This window comes from Rattus norvegicus, chromosome 15 (genome assembly GCF_021556685.1).
Source record: "Rattus norvegicus strain SHRSP/BbbUtx chromosome 15, alternate assembly SHRSP_T2T, whole genome shotgun sequence".
NCBI lineage: Eukaryota > Metazoa > Chordata > Mammalia > Rodentia > Muridae > Rattus > Rattus norvegicus.
The window spans coordinates 3,286,251-3,300,626 of NC_141548.1; the positions used below are offsets into that span (position 1 = coordinate 3,286,251).

The 14,376-nt window shown below is 45.2% G+C and overlaps 1 protein-coding gene and 1 long non-coding RNA gene across 5 annotated transcripts in view; one reads left to right on the plus strand and one right to left on the minus strand.

Annotated features, from left to right (window-relative positions):
* Nucleotides 1-14,376, minus strand: part of Vcl (vinculin) — a 110,384-nt gene that overhangs the window by 13,082 nt on the left and 82,926 nt on the right. For all 4 annotated transcript variants that reach the window (NM_001431401.1, NM_001107248.2, NM_001431400.1 and 1 more), the window contains exons 11-16: nucleotides 12,239-12,429; nucleotides 10,472-10,671; nucleotides 9,372-9,500; nucleotides 5,437-5,586; nucleotides 1,755-1,863; nucleotides 347-649 (exon numbers count right to left, since the gene is read on the minus strand). In NM_001431401.1, the coding sequence (NP_001418330.1) occupies nucleotides 347-649; nucleotides 1,755-1,863; nucleotides 5,437-5,586; nucleotides 9,372-9,500; nucleotides 10,472-10,671; nucleotides 12,239-12,429 (1,082 nt within the window). The remainder of the gene's footprint in view (nucleotides 1-346; nucleotides 650-1,754; nucleotides 1,864-5,436; nucleotides 5,587-9,371; nucleotides 9,501-10,471; nucleotides 10,672-12,238; nucleotides 12,430-14,376) is intronic.
* LOC148000668 (uncharacterized) lies at nucleotides 498-2,155 on the plus strand. The gene is made up of 2 exons (XR_015638611.1): nucleotides 498-1,269; nucleotides 1,683-2,155. It is a non-coding gene; the product is annotated as an uncharacterized LOC148000668 (long non-coding RNA).

Here is a 14,376-nt window from a genome sequence, read left to right on the forward strand (position 1 = left end):
GACAACATTAGGAAAGGGGAGAGACATTGGTCCAAAAAGTGACAGGCCTGACGATACTGCAAAAGCTTTGAGCAGAGGAAAACCTAAATGTCTACTGGTTTTTCCCCGTTTTTTTCCCTTTTTTGTTGGAGACATTCTGTAACTCTGTCCTGACTGACCTCAAACTGACAATTATCCTTCTGCCTTAGCCTCCTGCGTGTTTTGATTACAGGAGAAAGCACCAAGCCAGGCAGTGTCTGTATATTTCCTCGCAGACTTTACGTATGTTGACTGTGGACAACTACTCTTCCCATCTCTGGAGTTAGTCTAGCAACTAGAATGAGAGACAGCGTGCACTGTTGCTTACCAGGGTCAGAGATGTTTCCAGCCACAGCCTTGGCATCCATAACCATGGGGGAGATTGTTTTGCTCAGTTCATCAGAGGCAGCTTTCACAGCCTCTCGGAACTTCGGATCCTCAGAGTTCTCTACCTCCCTCTTAGCAACCAGCAGAATCCGGTTGGCCCGACGAGCAATACTGGTTGCTCCAGCGACCAGCATCTGAGGCTGAATATTGGCCATGGCTACCTTACACTTGTCCAGGTCTTTTTTAATTGCTTCTTCAGAAGCATCCAACAGAGATTTGGTATCAATGGCCTCGTCCACCAGCCCTGTCAGGAGAACAGAAATGGAACTGAATTTTGCTTTTTAGAAGAACAAAAATTCTAAAACACTGTTGTCTGCTTGCATCTCATGAGAAAGTACAACGCTCAGAATTCTCTTCTCAGTTCAAAGCTCTTCCTACAACATTGAAAACTTTCAAGCGAACGACGTAACTTTAGAGAACAGAAGCCCAGCCCAGAAGGTCATTGGCCTCAGGATTTATACTGACCGTGGTCACTGGCCCTCTTATATCCACCACAGACAACCAGCCACGCACAGACATCAGGAGGAACCCAACTGAGTCTGAAACCTTCACCACATCCTCACCACAGTATCTGCTAACACCATTCTCTCCCTTCCCAGCTCACCCTCCGCCACCTACTGACTGTTGGCAGCTTGATGTGCCTAAGATGAGCCACACGGAGGAGTCCAGTAACCCTAACGCCTGCTTCTTACTTCTGTTACCTCGCTTAGACACTTTGGGAGCTCCACTTTCATCTCTGGCTGCGACGGACCCCTGAGGCAAGTTCTACAGGGACAGCCGAGAGCCTACACTCCTCATTTCTGCCTTTCTGTCCTGTCCCTCTACAGAAAACTCAGAGGCGCTTCTGCAGTCCTACAGACACAGGTGTGTGTGTGTGTCTCTCTCTCTCTCTCTCTCTCTTTCTCTTTAGAACTATGTAGTTGATAAGTTGGAGGAGACTCTGAGACAAGCTGGGTTAAATGGTAGCTATTGTGGTTCCTTGAAATGTGAACCCTATGAAAATGACAACAGGGACACTTACTGTACCCACAAACACCGCCTCCCAGCCTCTGAAACCAAACTCTAGCTGGGACAGAGAAAAGACACCATTCAAAGAGAAGATAGGAGCTCTAACAAGGAACATCGCACTGGAGGGCGGTTCTAAAATAAAGGAAACTCAAACAGCCTCTCGTCTGACAAAGCGGCAAAGCTTAAATGAGGAGCCGCCACTGCTCGGCGGCCTAATCAGGGCCCCACACACTGCAGAGCCCCTGACTGTCCCTTTTATCCAATTACAGCTGACAGAACCGGTCCTGCTCGAGGTCCTCAGAACTCAAGCATCAGACCAAAGGCATTCTGCGAAACTCTACCTGTCATTTTCTCAACATTATCAATCCACTGGTTCTTCATGGTCTCAAAATGTTCATACGCAGCTTGGTTACCAGGGTTCCTCAGTAAGATTCGAGCAGCTGAGATCACCTGTGGATAACAAAACAATTTTCAAATACAGGGCTCCAGCACATTCCAAATACAAACCAGAGCGAAGCTGTTCTCCATTTTACCTATAGGTGGCACCAGAGAACCAAAGTTGACAAGGCTCTTCAGGCTAAATGCATTAGGTTGGAGGCCATAAACATGCCCTAGAGTGGGCCCTTCGCACAGAGGCTTACACAGAATCACAGCCTAGTTTTAAGAAAAATTAAGGTGTCAAAGTAAATGAGCATTTAATATTTCAGAAGAACAATAAAACTGGCATATATTTAATAGTTAATGTCTTGGTATCAACACTTTCATCTTAAAAAGAACCAAAAAGAAACTAAAAATGTAGTTAGGCAAGGTAATTCAATCCTGTAATCCCAGCCTGAGGCAGGAGGTTTAAAAGTTCAAATTCAACCTAGGCAAAATATTGTGTTAAAAACAACAACAACCAAATGTGGTGGTAAAATCCCCGCAAATGTCAGCACTCAGAGGTGAATGCAGGCAGACGGACTCCAACCTGAAATGGTAGCCTGGACCATCTACACACCTACATACCAAGACCGAGACTGGGGGATGGGGGAAGGTGGATGGATGGATGGATGGGTGGACGGACGGACGGACGGATAGATGGATGGGTGGGTGGGTGGATGGAGGGTGGGTGGATGGGTGGACGGACGGACGGACGGATAGATGGATGGGTGGGTGGGTGGATGGAGGGTGGGTGGATGGAGGGAGGGTGGATGGAGGGTGGGTGGATGGAGGGTGGGTGGGTGGATGGATGGACAGATGGATGGGCAGTTGGATGGACAGATGGAGGGGTGGGTGGGTGGATGGAGGGTGGGTGGAAGGATGGATGGATGGAAGGAGGGATGGACGGATGGATGGAGGGTGGGTAGGTGGGTGGATGGAGGGGTGGGCGGGGTTATACACATTGCTTTTGACCCTAGCACTGGGGAGCCCGACAGGCAGAACTCCTCCGTTCTACAGTGAAGCTCCAGGCCATGGAGGCCTCACAGTAAAACCCTGTCTATCAAATAGGATATTAGAGCAACAAAACACTATTCAAACTTGATTAATGAATAATAGTGATTAAAATACATGTTCACAATTAACCAACTACTCAAAATCCTCTTAGAATATTAACTAAAATAGCTGTTCAGTTAGCAAACTGCTTTCACACTCATGACGTAATGATCTTCATGACAACCCCATGAGAGGCTGGGCAGGTAACACCTTCACTTCCCAGCTGCCAGGATCAAGACACCCCAGAGGTGCCTGGCAGTGCACAGTGCACGCACGTGTGTGTCCACTCCTCAAGACTGCATTAGGAAGGAGTACGCTCCCCGGAATGAGAAAGCTAGGAAGCACTGGAGCCCAGATCTGTCTCTAAGTCCTCATCCTGTCCAACACTTGAGCTTTAAGGCTAGTTTTCTGCACTGCTTTTTTGTTGCTGCTGTTGTTGGAAGCACACGGACAACTGTATTATAGTTTAAAAGAAAACTTAGGCAGGCTGGAGAGATGGCTCAGCGGTTAAGAGCACTGACTGCTCTGCCTGAGGACCTGAGTTCAATTCCCAGCAACCACATGGTGGCTCACAACCATCTGTAATGGGATCCGATGCCCTATTCTGGTGTGTCTAAAGACAGCTACAGTGTACTCATATACATAAAATAAGTAAATATTTGTTTTTAAAAATCTCTTAAATAAAAAGAATGTTTGAGCAATGTACTAAACAATGCTACTTGCTTCGGATTTCCCAGGCTCTTACAACCTACACTGATGCTGAACAGTTAGGTTCTCTTCCATGTCCCTCGGCCAGAGGGCACTGCATATGTGTTTGCCCGTGTGTTATGCTAACAGATGCTGGAAACAGAAGAAAAGTCTGTATTTTATGAGATTTTCTGAGAAGGCTGGATAAAGCCAGCACAGTGGTGCACGGTCCACCCCATCACTCAGGAACGGCTGTGATTAAGGCCAGCCTGGAGTTTCTAAAGCACTTCTTTTTTTAACTGAATGAGTGTGACTTTCCCGAATGGGCTGGGGTGTAGCTCCATGGGGGTGGGGGTTTGCCTGTATGTATCCAGCCCTGGGTTCCATACCTGATGATGGGAAAGAGAAAGGGAAGGAGAACGGAGAAACAGGCAATACAGGCACACACACACACGTGGGTACACACACACATGGGCACACACACAGGCACACAAATGTGGGCACACACACATGGGCACACACGAACTACTTCCCTCCCCTCCCCAGAGAAGGCCAACAAAAGCTAGACTCACAGACTTACACAGCCCAGCAGAACTCCCAATGTGATCTCTCTGTACTAATCGAAGGGAAAGGCAGGCCTACAACATCACACTAAATGCTGAGCTACTCTTTCTGAGAAGGCTGGCGAGGTGTGGTTCTGTACACCTATAGTCCCAGCACCAGACAGTTTTAGTCCAGCGTGGCCTACAAATCAAAAGCCTGCCTCAGAAAAGGGGGGGCTGGGAGTGGGAAGGGGAGGCTGGCTGGTTTATCAGAACTTTCTTTCCAATTTGTTTTCTCCCATTTCCAATCTTTATTCCCCAACTTCCTAGCTATACTTTGGTTCCATAATTAGATACCTCAGTTACGCAGTTAGATAGAGGAGGGAAATAAGCAATGGAAACTATATCTTTCAATCTCCTCAAAGAGATGCTGTGGAAAGACAGAAACTAAATAAACTTTCTCTTAATATTATCCAAATATTTTCTTAATTATACATGTGATAGGGAAGAAAGCTGCTTTACCACTTGCCTTTTGCTTTTGAAATAATGCTCACCATTATTTAAAACTTCAAACAATGCAAAAAGGCATAAAGTACTCTAGAATCTCAGCGGTCACCAAGTATGACCCAGTGAATATTTAAATATGTGTGCATGCGTGTGTATGATGTGCACACACATGCGAACATTTCTGTGTGTGAGTGTGTACATGTGCACCCAAATGTGTGTGGAGGTCAAAGGACAGCCTTGGTGTTGGTCCTCACCTTGCAACCTGCTGGTGACAAGGCCTCTGGTGTTCATGACTCTATGCCAGCCTCACTGGCCTGAGAATCCCAGGGATTCTCCTGTCTCCACCCACCATTTCCCCTGAGGAGCACGGTATGACAGACATACCTACTATGGCTGGCTTTTACCTGAGGTCTGGGGATTCAGGCTCCGGTCTGCATAATTGCGTGGCAAGTGCTGTCTCTGCTGAGCTTTTTCCCTAGCCCCACATGCACTATTTTAAGATTTGTTTTTATTATTTCTAATTATGTGTAGGTCTGTGCACATGAGTGCAGGTGCCCATGAAAACCAAAGGCATCAGACCCCCTGGAGATGGAGTCACAGACACTTGTGAGCTACGTGACATGGATGCTGGGAACCGAAGTGTCCTCTGGAAGAGCCATTACACTGGCTCGGCAGTTAGGAGCCATCCTGCATCTGTCCCCAGCATTCTCCTTCTCTATTCTTTTTTAGTGTTGATCCTAACAAAGCATCTGTAATTGACTTCATTTTCAACAGTGTACCACGATACCGAAGGGAAGAGTGAGCCAACGCTGACCTGGGGAGTGAGTTCTCGGGCTGTCTTCACGGATGCCTGAATGCCTTCCACTGTCGATTTATTGGCAGCACCAACAGCAGCTGCCTTCTCTGCCGTGGCCCCAAGCCTTCCTGAATGGTTTTCAAAGTTGGCTGCTCTCTCGTCAAATACCTTGAGGGGTAAAAAAAAAAAGACATCAAGGAAATGTATTTCAATGTATCAGGGAACTTGAGGAAAGGCCTTTTTTTTGGTTCTTTTTTTCAGAGCTGGGGACCGAACCCAGGGCCTTGCGCTTCCTAGGTAAGCGCTCTACCACTGAGCTAAATCCCCAGCCCCGAGGAAAGGTCTTTTTAATCTGATTCTGCAACTGCTCAAAGATTTTAGGGATGACATCAAACCTTATTAATAAAACAATGGTCAGATGTCAGATTCTGACCTCTGTGCATCTCCTCAGAGGTTCAGCTTTAAGCATCATATACACACATGGGGCGCATTGCCGACCTTTGTTTAAGCCTACTTACCAGGAGCACACTCAGGACTAGATACTTTACAACAAGCTCACCAAGTGTGAAGACTAATAATTTCACTCCCCCAAGGTCTTCTCAGTGTGAAGAGGACAGACAGACCCCTCCAGGTTCCACCATAGACAGCGGGTGCGTTACAAGCCCCACGTGTCCACAAAGAATCCTTAACTGACTCCAGCCTCCGCTCCTGTATCCCATTACCATTAATGTTGTAGAAACTCTGCCCTTGACCTCAGTGGGAAAAATGATAGCTCGTACTCACACCACACAGAGCAGAGGCATTCGTTCTAAATGCAAAACCGTCTACCTAATGGTTTAGGTAGTTCTCCGAATCACCTGAAAAGTTAACTTTCCCTTCCGTCGTGGATATCATGAGAAGATATACTTTATCAAAGACACTAGCTTAAAATGACAAATAGGTTTCTATCTGTCTGGGTGACATTAGAACCGATATCTGGAAAACAAAGTATTCCAGACAACACTGGGTCAGGTTTACGCTACATACAGAGCCTACCGGGTGCCTCTCATAATACTTCCTTTTTTTCAATGTCCTACTGACAATGCTTGGTATTCAACTCTGACTCAAGTCAGACAAGCTGTGGTTGTAAAGCAAGCTCTATTCTCTTCCCCGAGTTCTATCTACATCTACCATCTAAGGTCCCCTGACCCATGCTGACCTTCTGTTTTGATTCAGCTTCCTAGACAGGAAGTATTGACACATGCCATTAATCCCAGCACATGGGAAGAGGAAGCAGGAAGATCTCTGAGTTTGAGGCCAGCCTATTCTACAAAGTGAGTTCTAGAACAGCTAGGGCTGTTACACAGAGAAACCCTGTCTTGATAAAAAACAAAAACAAAAACAAAGGCAAGGACTGGAGAGGAAAGACAGACCAAAAACGGAGACTATAAATACCAGCATCTAAAGGGGCTCAAAGACTTAGCGGGAAGCCCAGAATCAGGTATCTGATAAGTGTCACTATGTGACATAGCAGGGCTACACAGCAATCTTAAGGGTGTAAAAGGAGAGGCACTTAACCCATCCAGAAAGCAAAGAATACAGTAAAGAAGGAAGAGGGACCAGGCAGAAAAGAAGGTGGAAGTAATCAGGCAGGGGGAGGAACAAGGACACAGAAGGGCCAAGTCTACAAGGCATTACACACAACTAGCCATCCCAGAAGCATGGACTAAGAGAGCACAATCCCTATGAAATCAACACACAATGAACAGTAAGAGCAGACCACAGGGGCTCGAGGACACTCACAGGCAGAGTGCCTGCCTAGCATACACGAAGTCCTGAATCTGATCTGCAAATCACAAGCCAGCTATTGTGGCACCATCTACGAGTCCAGCACTGAGGATGATAGGGAGCTCAAGGCTATCCTCAGACTCCAAAGCTAGCCTGGGGTACATGACAACAAACAAACATTTCAAAAAAAAAAGCCATATCACAAAGCTCCAGCTTTATCCTGATGCCCGCTGAGAGAATCAGAAGTCAGGGTTGGATGAACTTTCCCTCTTCCCCAATTGGTGGTTGAATGAATGATTCAAAGACAACAGAGCTAAGCAGTAGGAGTAGAAAAGAAGAATCCAATTTTAAACTGTGGCAATATGATAGGATTCAAGATGACTTGTGATATAAAATTAATATGTTTGAGTTATCTGTTGGTATAAAGGCTAGGGAAAGACACTGGAAACAAACAATTTCAAAGAGAACACATCCCATAGTAAGGAACCAATAAAGCACCAGGAATCTAGATTCCAAATGGACAAGACAAGCAGATAGCTGAAATTTAGGGGTCTGAAATTCAGAAGCCTGGGATGGAAAAGCAGCAAATCACCCTAGCGTAAGGAGACCCTGAACTGAACCACCTCCTAACCTAGGCCAGAAAGAGAGAGGGGAGTCACTAAGAAGCAACACAACATTTACCCAAAATTTTATACCCTGGGTGGCCCTCCAAACTTTTCTCCTCTGCTACTCATTGAAGGCTACAAAAGCACACACATCCTGTCCTAGGTCCTTTCACGGGCTGTGTGACAGAGTCTAGACATCGAGACACTGTGATATTCTCTAAGAGTTCCATCCAGCACCAACCATGTCTGACCACTTGGAAACTGGGCCTCAATTACTGACAGAGCAAAGCCCTGCCCACCCGGAACTTGCATCATGACATGAGCCAGACAGACCAACAAAGAGACAATACTCTGTGTATTTCATTCTTTTTGAAACAAGATCTCACATAGCCTAGGCTAGCTGTGTAGTCAAGGAAGACCTTGAATTTCTAATCCTTCTGTCCCCACCTCCTGAGTGCTGGGATTCTCTGTCACCAGCCTTTGCAGTGTCTTTATGCATGCTAAGTACCTGACCAAGTGAGCTACAGCCCCAGCCCATCAAACATCAATAACTTCTAAGAAGAAAAATAGATATGGATATTAAGAAATCCCTGGATGGGGAGTAGGGCTTTTTATGTATAGTCACATGAGAGTGAGATTTCAATAGAAAGGTGGAAAGAGTGGATAAATAGAATATGTGAAAAGAGAAGCAAGTCAAGGGCTTGAGTAGGACATACGCCCATCCAAGGAACACTATGGGCACTGAAGGGCAACATGAATAGAGGAATATGAACAGTGTCCTTGTGAGGTCGAGGAGGTAGAAGGGGACGAGACCTCAGGAGGAGAGCCACTTTCATAGCTCTACACTAATTGACAGGAGTCAAACATGTCCCTGCAGATCTGCCTTCAGCAGCTTCACATTAAACAGGTATAGTTGGGGGGACAGTGCCGCACATCTATAATCTCAATCTCTAAGAGATGGAGACAGGAGTAACACAAGTTCAAGGTCACCCTGGGATATGTTAACAAGACCTTGTCTCAAAAAAACAAAACAAAGAGTCCCAACACAGCACATTGAGAGTATCTACATAGTAAAAATCCAAGCAACGTTTCTTTACAAACCGGGCCCTTTGGGTTCTATCCTGAAGAATTGGCTTAGCAGCACATCACTGGCCTGCTGGTCACTGTAATGATTCTGGCCTCACTTTGGGGACAAGGAGGAGTCACTAGAAGGGTTTGCCCAGAATGATTACATCAAATGAGTGTAAAGAATTGTCCTGACTTGTGTAGAGTCTAAAGTGTGGTTCGGAAAGCGGTGGCTGGAGTCACCCTCAGCCCTCATTCTTTCCTGACTGCACAGATGCTTTCCCATGAGCACAACCAAGAAAAACACGGAGGTGCCAGTTTTTCAAGCAAACGCCAAACACTTCCATGGAGTGCTTCTTGATGTGGTGAAAAGCAGCTCCACTTGCTTTAATCTAATGGCCACACATGCTACGACATTCACTTAAAGACAGAGCCGGCACACTTGGTGAACTAGAACACCCCCTCTCTTTCACTTCCCTCTTTTGTCCACAGCATCCTCTCTACTTCAGAACCTACCTCTTCCCTATTGGGCGCATCAGGAGGAGCAGTGGCCGCCACTGCCAACAGCTTGATGGGAGTTGTAGTATCGCTGAAAACGTCGGACACCTCTTGAGTCATAGCTTCCTGCATCTGGGTTTTAAGATCCTTAAAAATATTGTTTATAAGTGAAGATTTATATCAACACCCACAAGGCATATCTGCTATCACGCCCTTTCTCCATTCATTCTTTCTCTCACTCATTTACCTTCAAACTCTTTCTTGAATATCTAAGTGTACAGAGCACAGATATGACTCCTTTCTCGATGAATACTATGAAACAACAGAACCTCAGGGCTGAGCACAGCACAGAGCAGGCTTAAGGTAGAAACAGAGTTCCTTACCCTCCCAGTTTTAGCCAGGCCTGTGATGACTTTATTAACACTCAGAAGACCAAATAGTTCATTATCTAAATAGTTCATTATCTTAAAAGAAAGTAAAGATGGGAATAACATTTACAGAGAAACTCAGTAACTTCCAGCTACATGTGTATAATTGCTGCAATCAAGAAGTCCTGCCATGACAACTGCCAAGAGTTCAAGGCCAGACTGGGCTACAGAGTGAATAAGATACCCTATCTAAATAAACACTGACTAAATAACAGTAAAACAGTATCTGCAAAGAGCAAAATCACGGCAGACTTCTTAATTAAGTGTAGTTAGGAAAACGCTAATTGTTGCCACTTGGCTTTCTCCTAATCATCTTGGATTTTCTATTGTACTTGTCTTGTTTTAATTTTTCCTAAGCCTGAGAATCTCAAGCCTCAGGCCAAGGTGAGGCAGCTCAGTCAGTAAAGTGCTTGCCTTGCCACATGAGAACCTGTATGTGAGCTCCAAAACTCCCATTAAAAATGCTGGCACTGGAGAGGTGCCGACAGGCAGCTTGGGGCTCACCGGCTGACAAGCCTACCCTACTCTGCAAGTCCCAGAACAATGAGATGCCCTGTCTCAAAGCATAAGGCCCAGTGGTGCCTGCCACTAGAGTTGTCCTCTGTATGCATGCACACACTGCACAAAGGTCTCTTCTGTCTGGTGACTCTCAACCCTAAGACATCAGAGAGCATACCAAGGGAGGTCTACCTTTAAGGAGTCCTGAAGCTGAGAAGCAAGCGCTCTCGCCTGAGGACTCTCCCCCTCCCCTCGGGCAGCCAGGTCAGCCAGCTGAGCTGCTAGCTGGTCTACACGGTCACACTTGGCGAGAAGATCTTGGCGATAAGGTCCCATCATGACATTGGCCAGCCGATGCCCTTCAGCCACAAGTCCACGGATGGCAGCCTGACCTAAACCAAAAGAAAACCACTAAGGTTTACACAGACTCTGAGACAACTGTGTTGCCACTCCAGGTTTTTTTTTAGATAGCATTTAATCGGGATACGGGGTTCCCTGACAAAATATAACTCTTTGGAAATAAAGAACAGTATAAGGAGAACACACTGTGCATTAACCTTTCCGGGGGAGGGGAGGCTGGGATTGGACCCAGAGCCTCACACAAAGCTAAGAATGACCTATGCCCAAGCCGAACTTTCATTTCTTGACTCCTTTTCTTTCCAGTGAGCAGCATCCACTTACTAAATACCTTTGTAAAGCACAGTCTACGGATGGGGATTGTAACACAATGGCAGACCTAGCACCACAAAAGCAACAAAAACAAAAATATAACCTAAAAATACAGGTTATGTATTTTGGAATGGTTTCTTTATTTTTATTTTATGTGCATGAGTATTTTACCTCCACACATGCAGACATGTAAGCTGCCATGTAGGTGCTGCAGTGCACTGAACCTGGATCCGCTGGAAGAGCAGCCAGTGCCCTTAACCACTGGGCCATCTCATCTCTCCAGCCTTGAGGTTACATTTTATCTTATTAACCATAACTATCTGACTGCTTGCTAAGTATTACTGAATATTCAAATTGTTTACATACATTCTGATGGTAACTTAGAAATGAATTAATAGAAAAAAAAACTCCTAAAATCAAACTGTAGACCCAGTAGGTATGGAGATTTTAACAGAACTGTGCATAGAATACGAGATTCAGTGTTTATGTTATTTCATTCCTATAACCGGTTATGCACCTGCCCAATCCTCTAGCCACTCACTGACACTAGGCATCACTAATTGAACACTCATCTTATCAATAAGAAAGGAAAGGAGAGCTTTATCTTTCAGTCTCAGCAAACGTGCTAGGCAATTATGAAACAACTATATTCATCTATTCCTGGGTCTTCTTAAAGTCAAACGCTTAGGCTGTAAACTTTTCCACTTTCAGCTAGGCACTGAGATGCAGGCCTTCAATCCCAGAACTCAGGAGCCAAAGGCAGATGGATCTCAGTGAGTTCAAGGCCAACATGGCCGAGACAGTGAGTTCTAGGAGAGCCAGAGCTACACAGAGACCATGTCTCAAACAAACAAACAAAACAACAACATTAAAAATATTTTACAGGATGCTGTGAGGACATTATATACCTTTTACTGTCATTTTCATATATATACACATACACACACACACACACACACACACACACACACACACACACACACACACACACACACACGCTTAATTGGGTACTTGGTAAGGACCCAAAACAGAAATACTACAGAATGAAAATATATACAGGATTAATAGTAATTAGTTCAAAGCTTCAATTATGAAGCTCTGTTTGTCCATAGCAAAATTATTTACTCTCTAATACTTCTCAATTAAATCATGGAGAACTTACTGGCCACGTCTGGAAATGGAACTGAAAAGTGACTCTGTGGTGGCCAGAGAGCCCTCTCACCCCCTACTGGCCAATCATGCAGTAACAGAGGCAGTGACCCGCACGTCTGCCATGAGACCAGCCCTTACCGACTCCTCGGTCATCCACTGTAGGGTTATCAATCCACCGCTGTGCCTGCTCAATCTTGCCTTCCAGGTGGACGGCTGCCTTGGCAGGCCTGCTGTTGGCCACAGCCCTATTGGTTTTGGTCTGCAGGTTCTGTAGCGCGGTTGCCACTTGTTTAGCCAAGGCTCGAGCCTCTGGGGAGTCTCCTTTCCCCCTAAAGAATAAAGTGACCGACCATCCAGCTATAATTCACATTGTAGACACGATTTATGTTGAGATAAGCTGACTGTTGATAACATGCTAATGAGAATGAAAATTGCTAATGATTATCAAATTGATTTGAAATGAAGGTTTTATTTAGCCCATAAGTATGAAAATAGTTTAAATTCACATCATTTTCTCCTAGCTTGAGTCTTTAGGATTATACCAGGTTATGTTAGCTAAGCTAACTCACTCATATCTAGACATAACTTATCAGATTCTAGCCCATAAGTATGAAAATAGTTTAAATTCACATCATTTTCTCCTAGCTTGAGTCTTTAGGATTATACCAGGTTATGTTAGCTGAGCTAACTCACTCATATCTAGACATAACTTATCAGATTCTAGCCCATAAGTATGAAAATAGTTTAAATTCACATCATTTTCTCCTAGCTTGAGTCTTTAGGATTATACCAGGTTATGTTAGCTGAGCTAACTCACTCATATCTAGACATAACTTATCAGATTCAGAGTTAAATCCACCATCAAAAGAGACCCTGGTCACAGAGTCCTGCCTGGCTCTGCTTCCCAAGAGCTGAGGTTAAAGGCGTGTGCCACCACCCAGCTTAGAAGGCTCACTTTTAAGCTACCACCTATATTACCATATGGTAATATCATATAACCCCCATTCTCTGCCATAACTGACTGAACTGGGTGGTTTCCTACTCAAAAACAACACACCTGCAGTCACAAAGTACACTTAGACTCTAGTGTTTCTCCAAGTACAGTGTGAATAGAAGGTATCTGGGACTTTACTTTTAGATTCAGATAGTTAAATCCACCATCAAAGAAGGAGGAGGTAAGGGTCCATATTGTAAATCAAATTTGCAGATAATCCTTGGTCCATACTTCAAAAAGACTTTTTAGTCAACCAGCAGAGGCACCAGAGCTAGAAAATCATATCAGACCTGGGGCCTGGTAGGTCAAACCTACCAGGAAGCACCCCCAAGCAAAGTAAACAAAAGAGTGAACAGACAGACACACAGGATCCATTTGTCTACTAAGACACTGCAGGGGGACATGAGAACTTCTAGGGACTTCTAGACTTGGCCAGTCACGGGGGGGGGGGGGGGGGGGAGGGGAGATCGGCCCATCTGGAAAAATGACTCATTTCAAGAATGTCTTTATTATTTTAAGTTTCTCTAACCTCCCTCTTCCAAAGTTAGACACACCATGTTACTGCGGTTTTCACATGACTGGCGCTGCTGCTGGGTGGTTGTGTCCATGTCTGTTTATGTTACAACGATATGCATGGTGACACGGCCACACATGAAGGTCTACTGTTAGCACCATGACCATAGTTAGCTCCTGATCATCTAAAAAACATCCCAAGTATCTATGTAACAAACTGTGGTGGGTCCTAGGAATTCACAGTCTCTGCCTTTTTGCTCTTAGCCAGCAATGCCCTGGTTGTCAGAGGATTCTAATGAACCTCTTACTTTGGGAGGATAAAAATAGGCATTTTTCTCACAGAAGAACAGAAATAGAACATGTAAGTTAAGTGGAAGAAATGGAATATTCCCAGATGTTTGACTTTGGTTATCCTTGGAAAACAGTGCTGCAGGACTACAGTAGAAAAGAGCCACTTCTCTCCCATCATTCCCTCTGCACCTTTGCCGAGGGCAGGCGGAGAGGTTCTGACAAGGGGAGTGCAGCCACTATACCAAACCCTGACCTGAGCAGTTCTTCTGGAGAGACACACAGAGCAGTGAAGGAAGACAAGGGCACCAACCTCAGACACCAGATGGGCCAGCCAGACCACCCTCCTCACACCCTACTGTAGGAAATGGTGCTGCTTTGTTTTGGTTTGGCTTGGTTTCTCCAAATAGCGTCTCAAACTCACGATGGGACCATAGGGGAATTTGAATTTCTGATCTTGTCTCTGCCTCCTAGTTTCTGG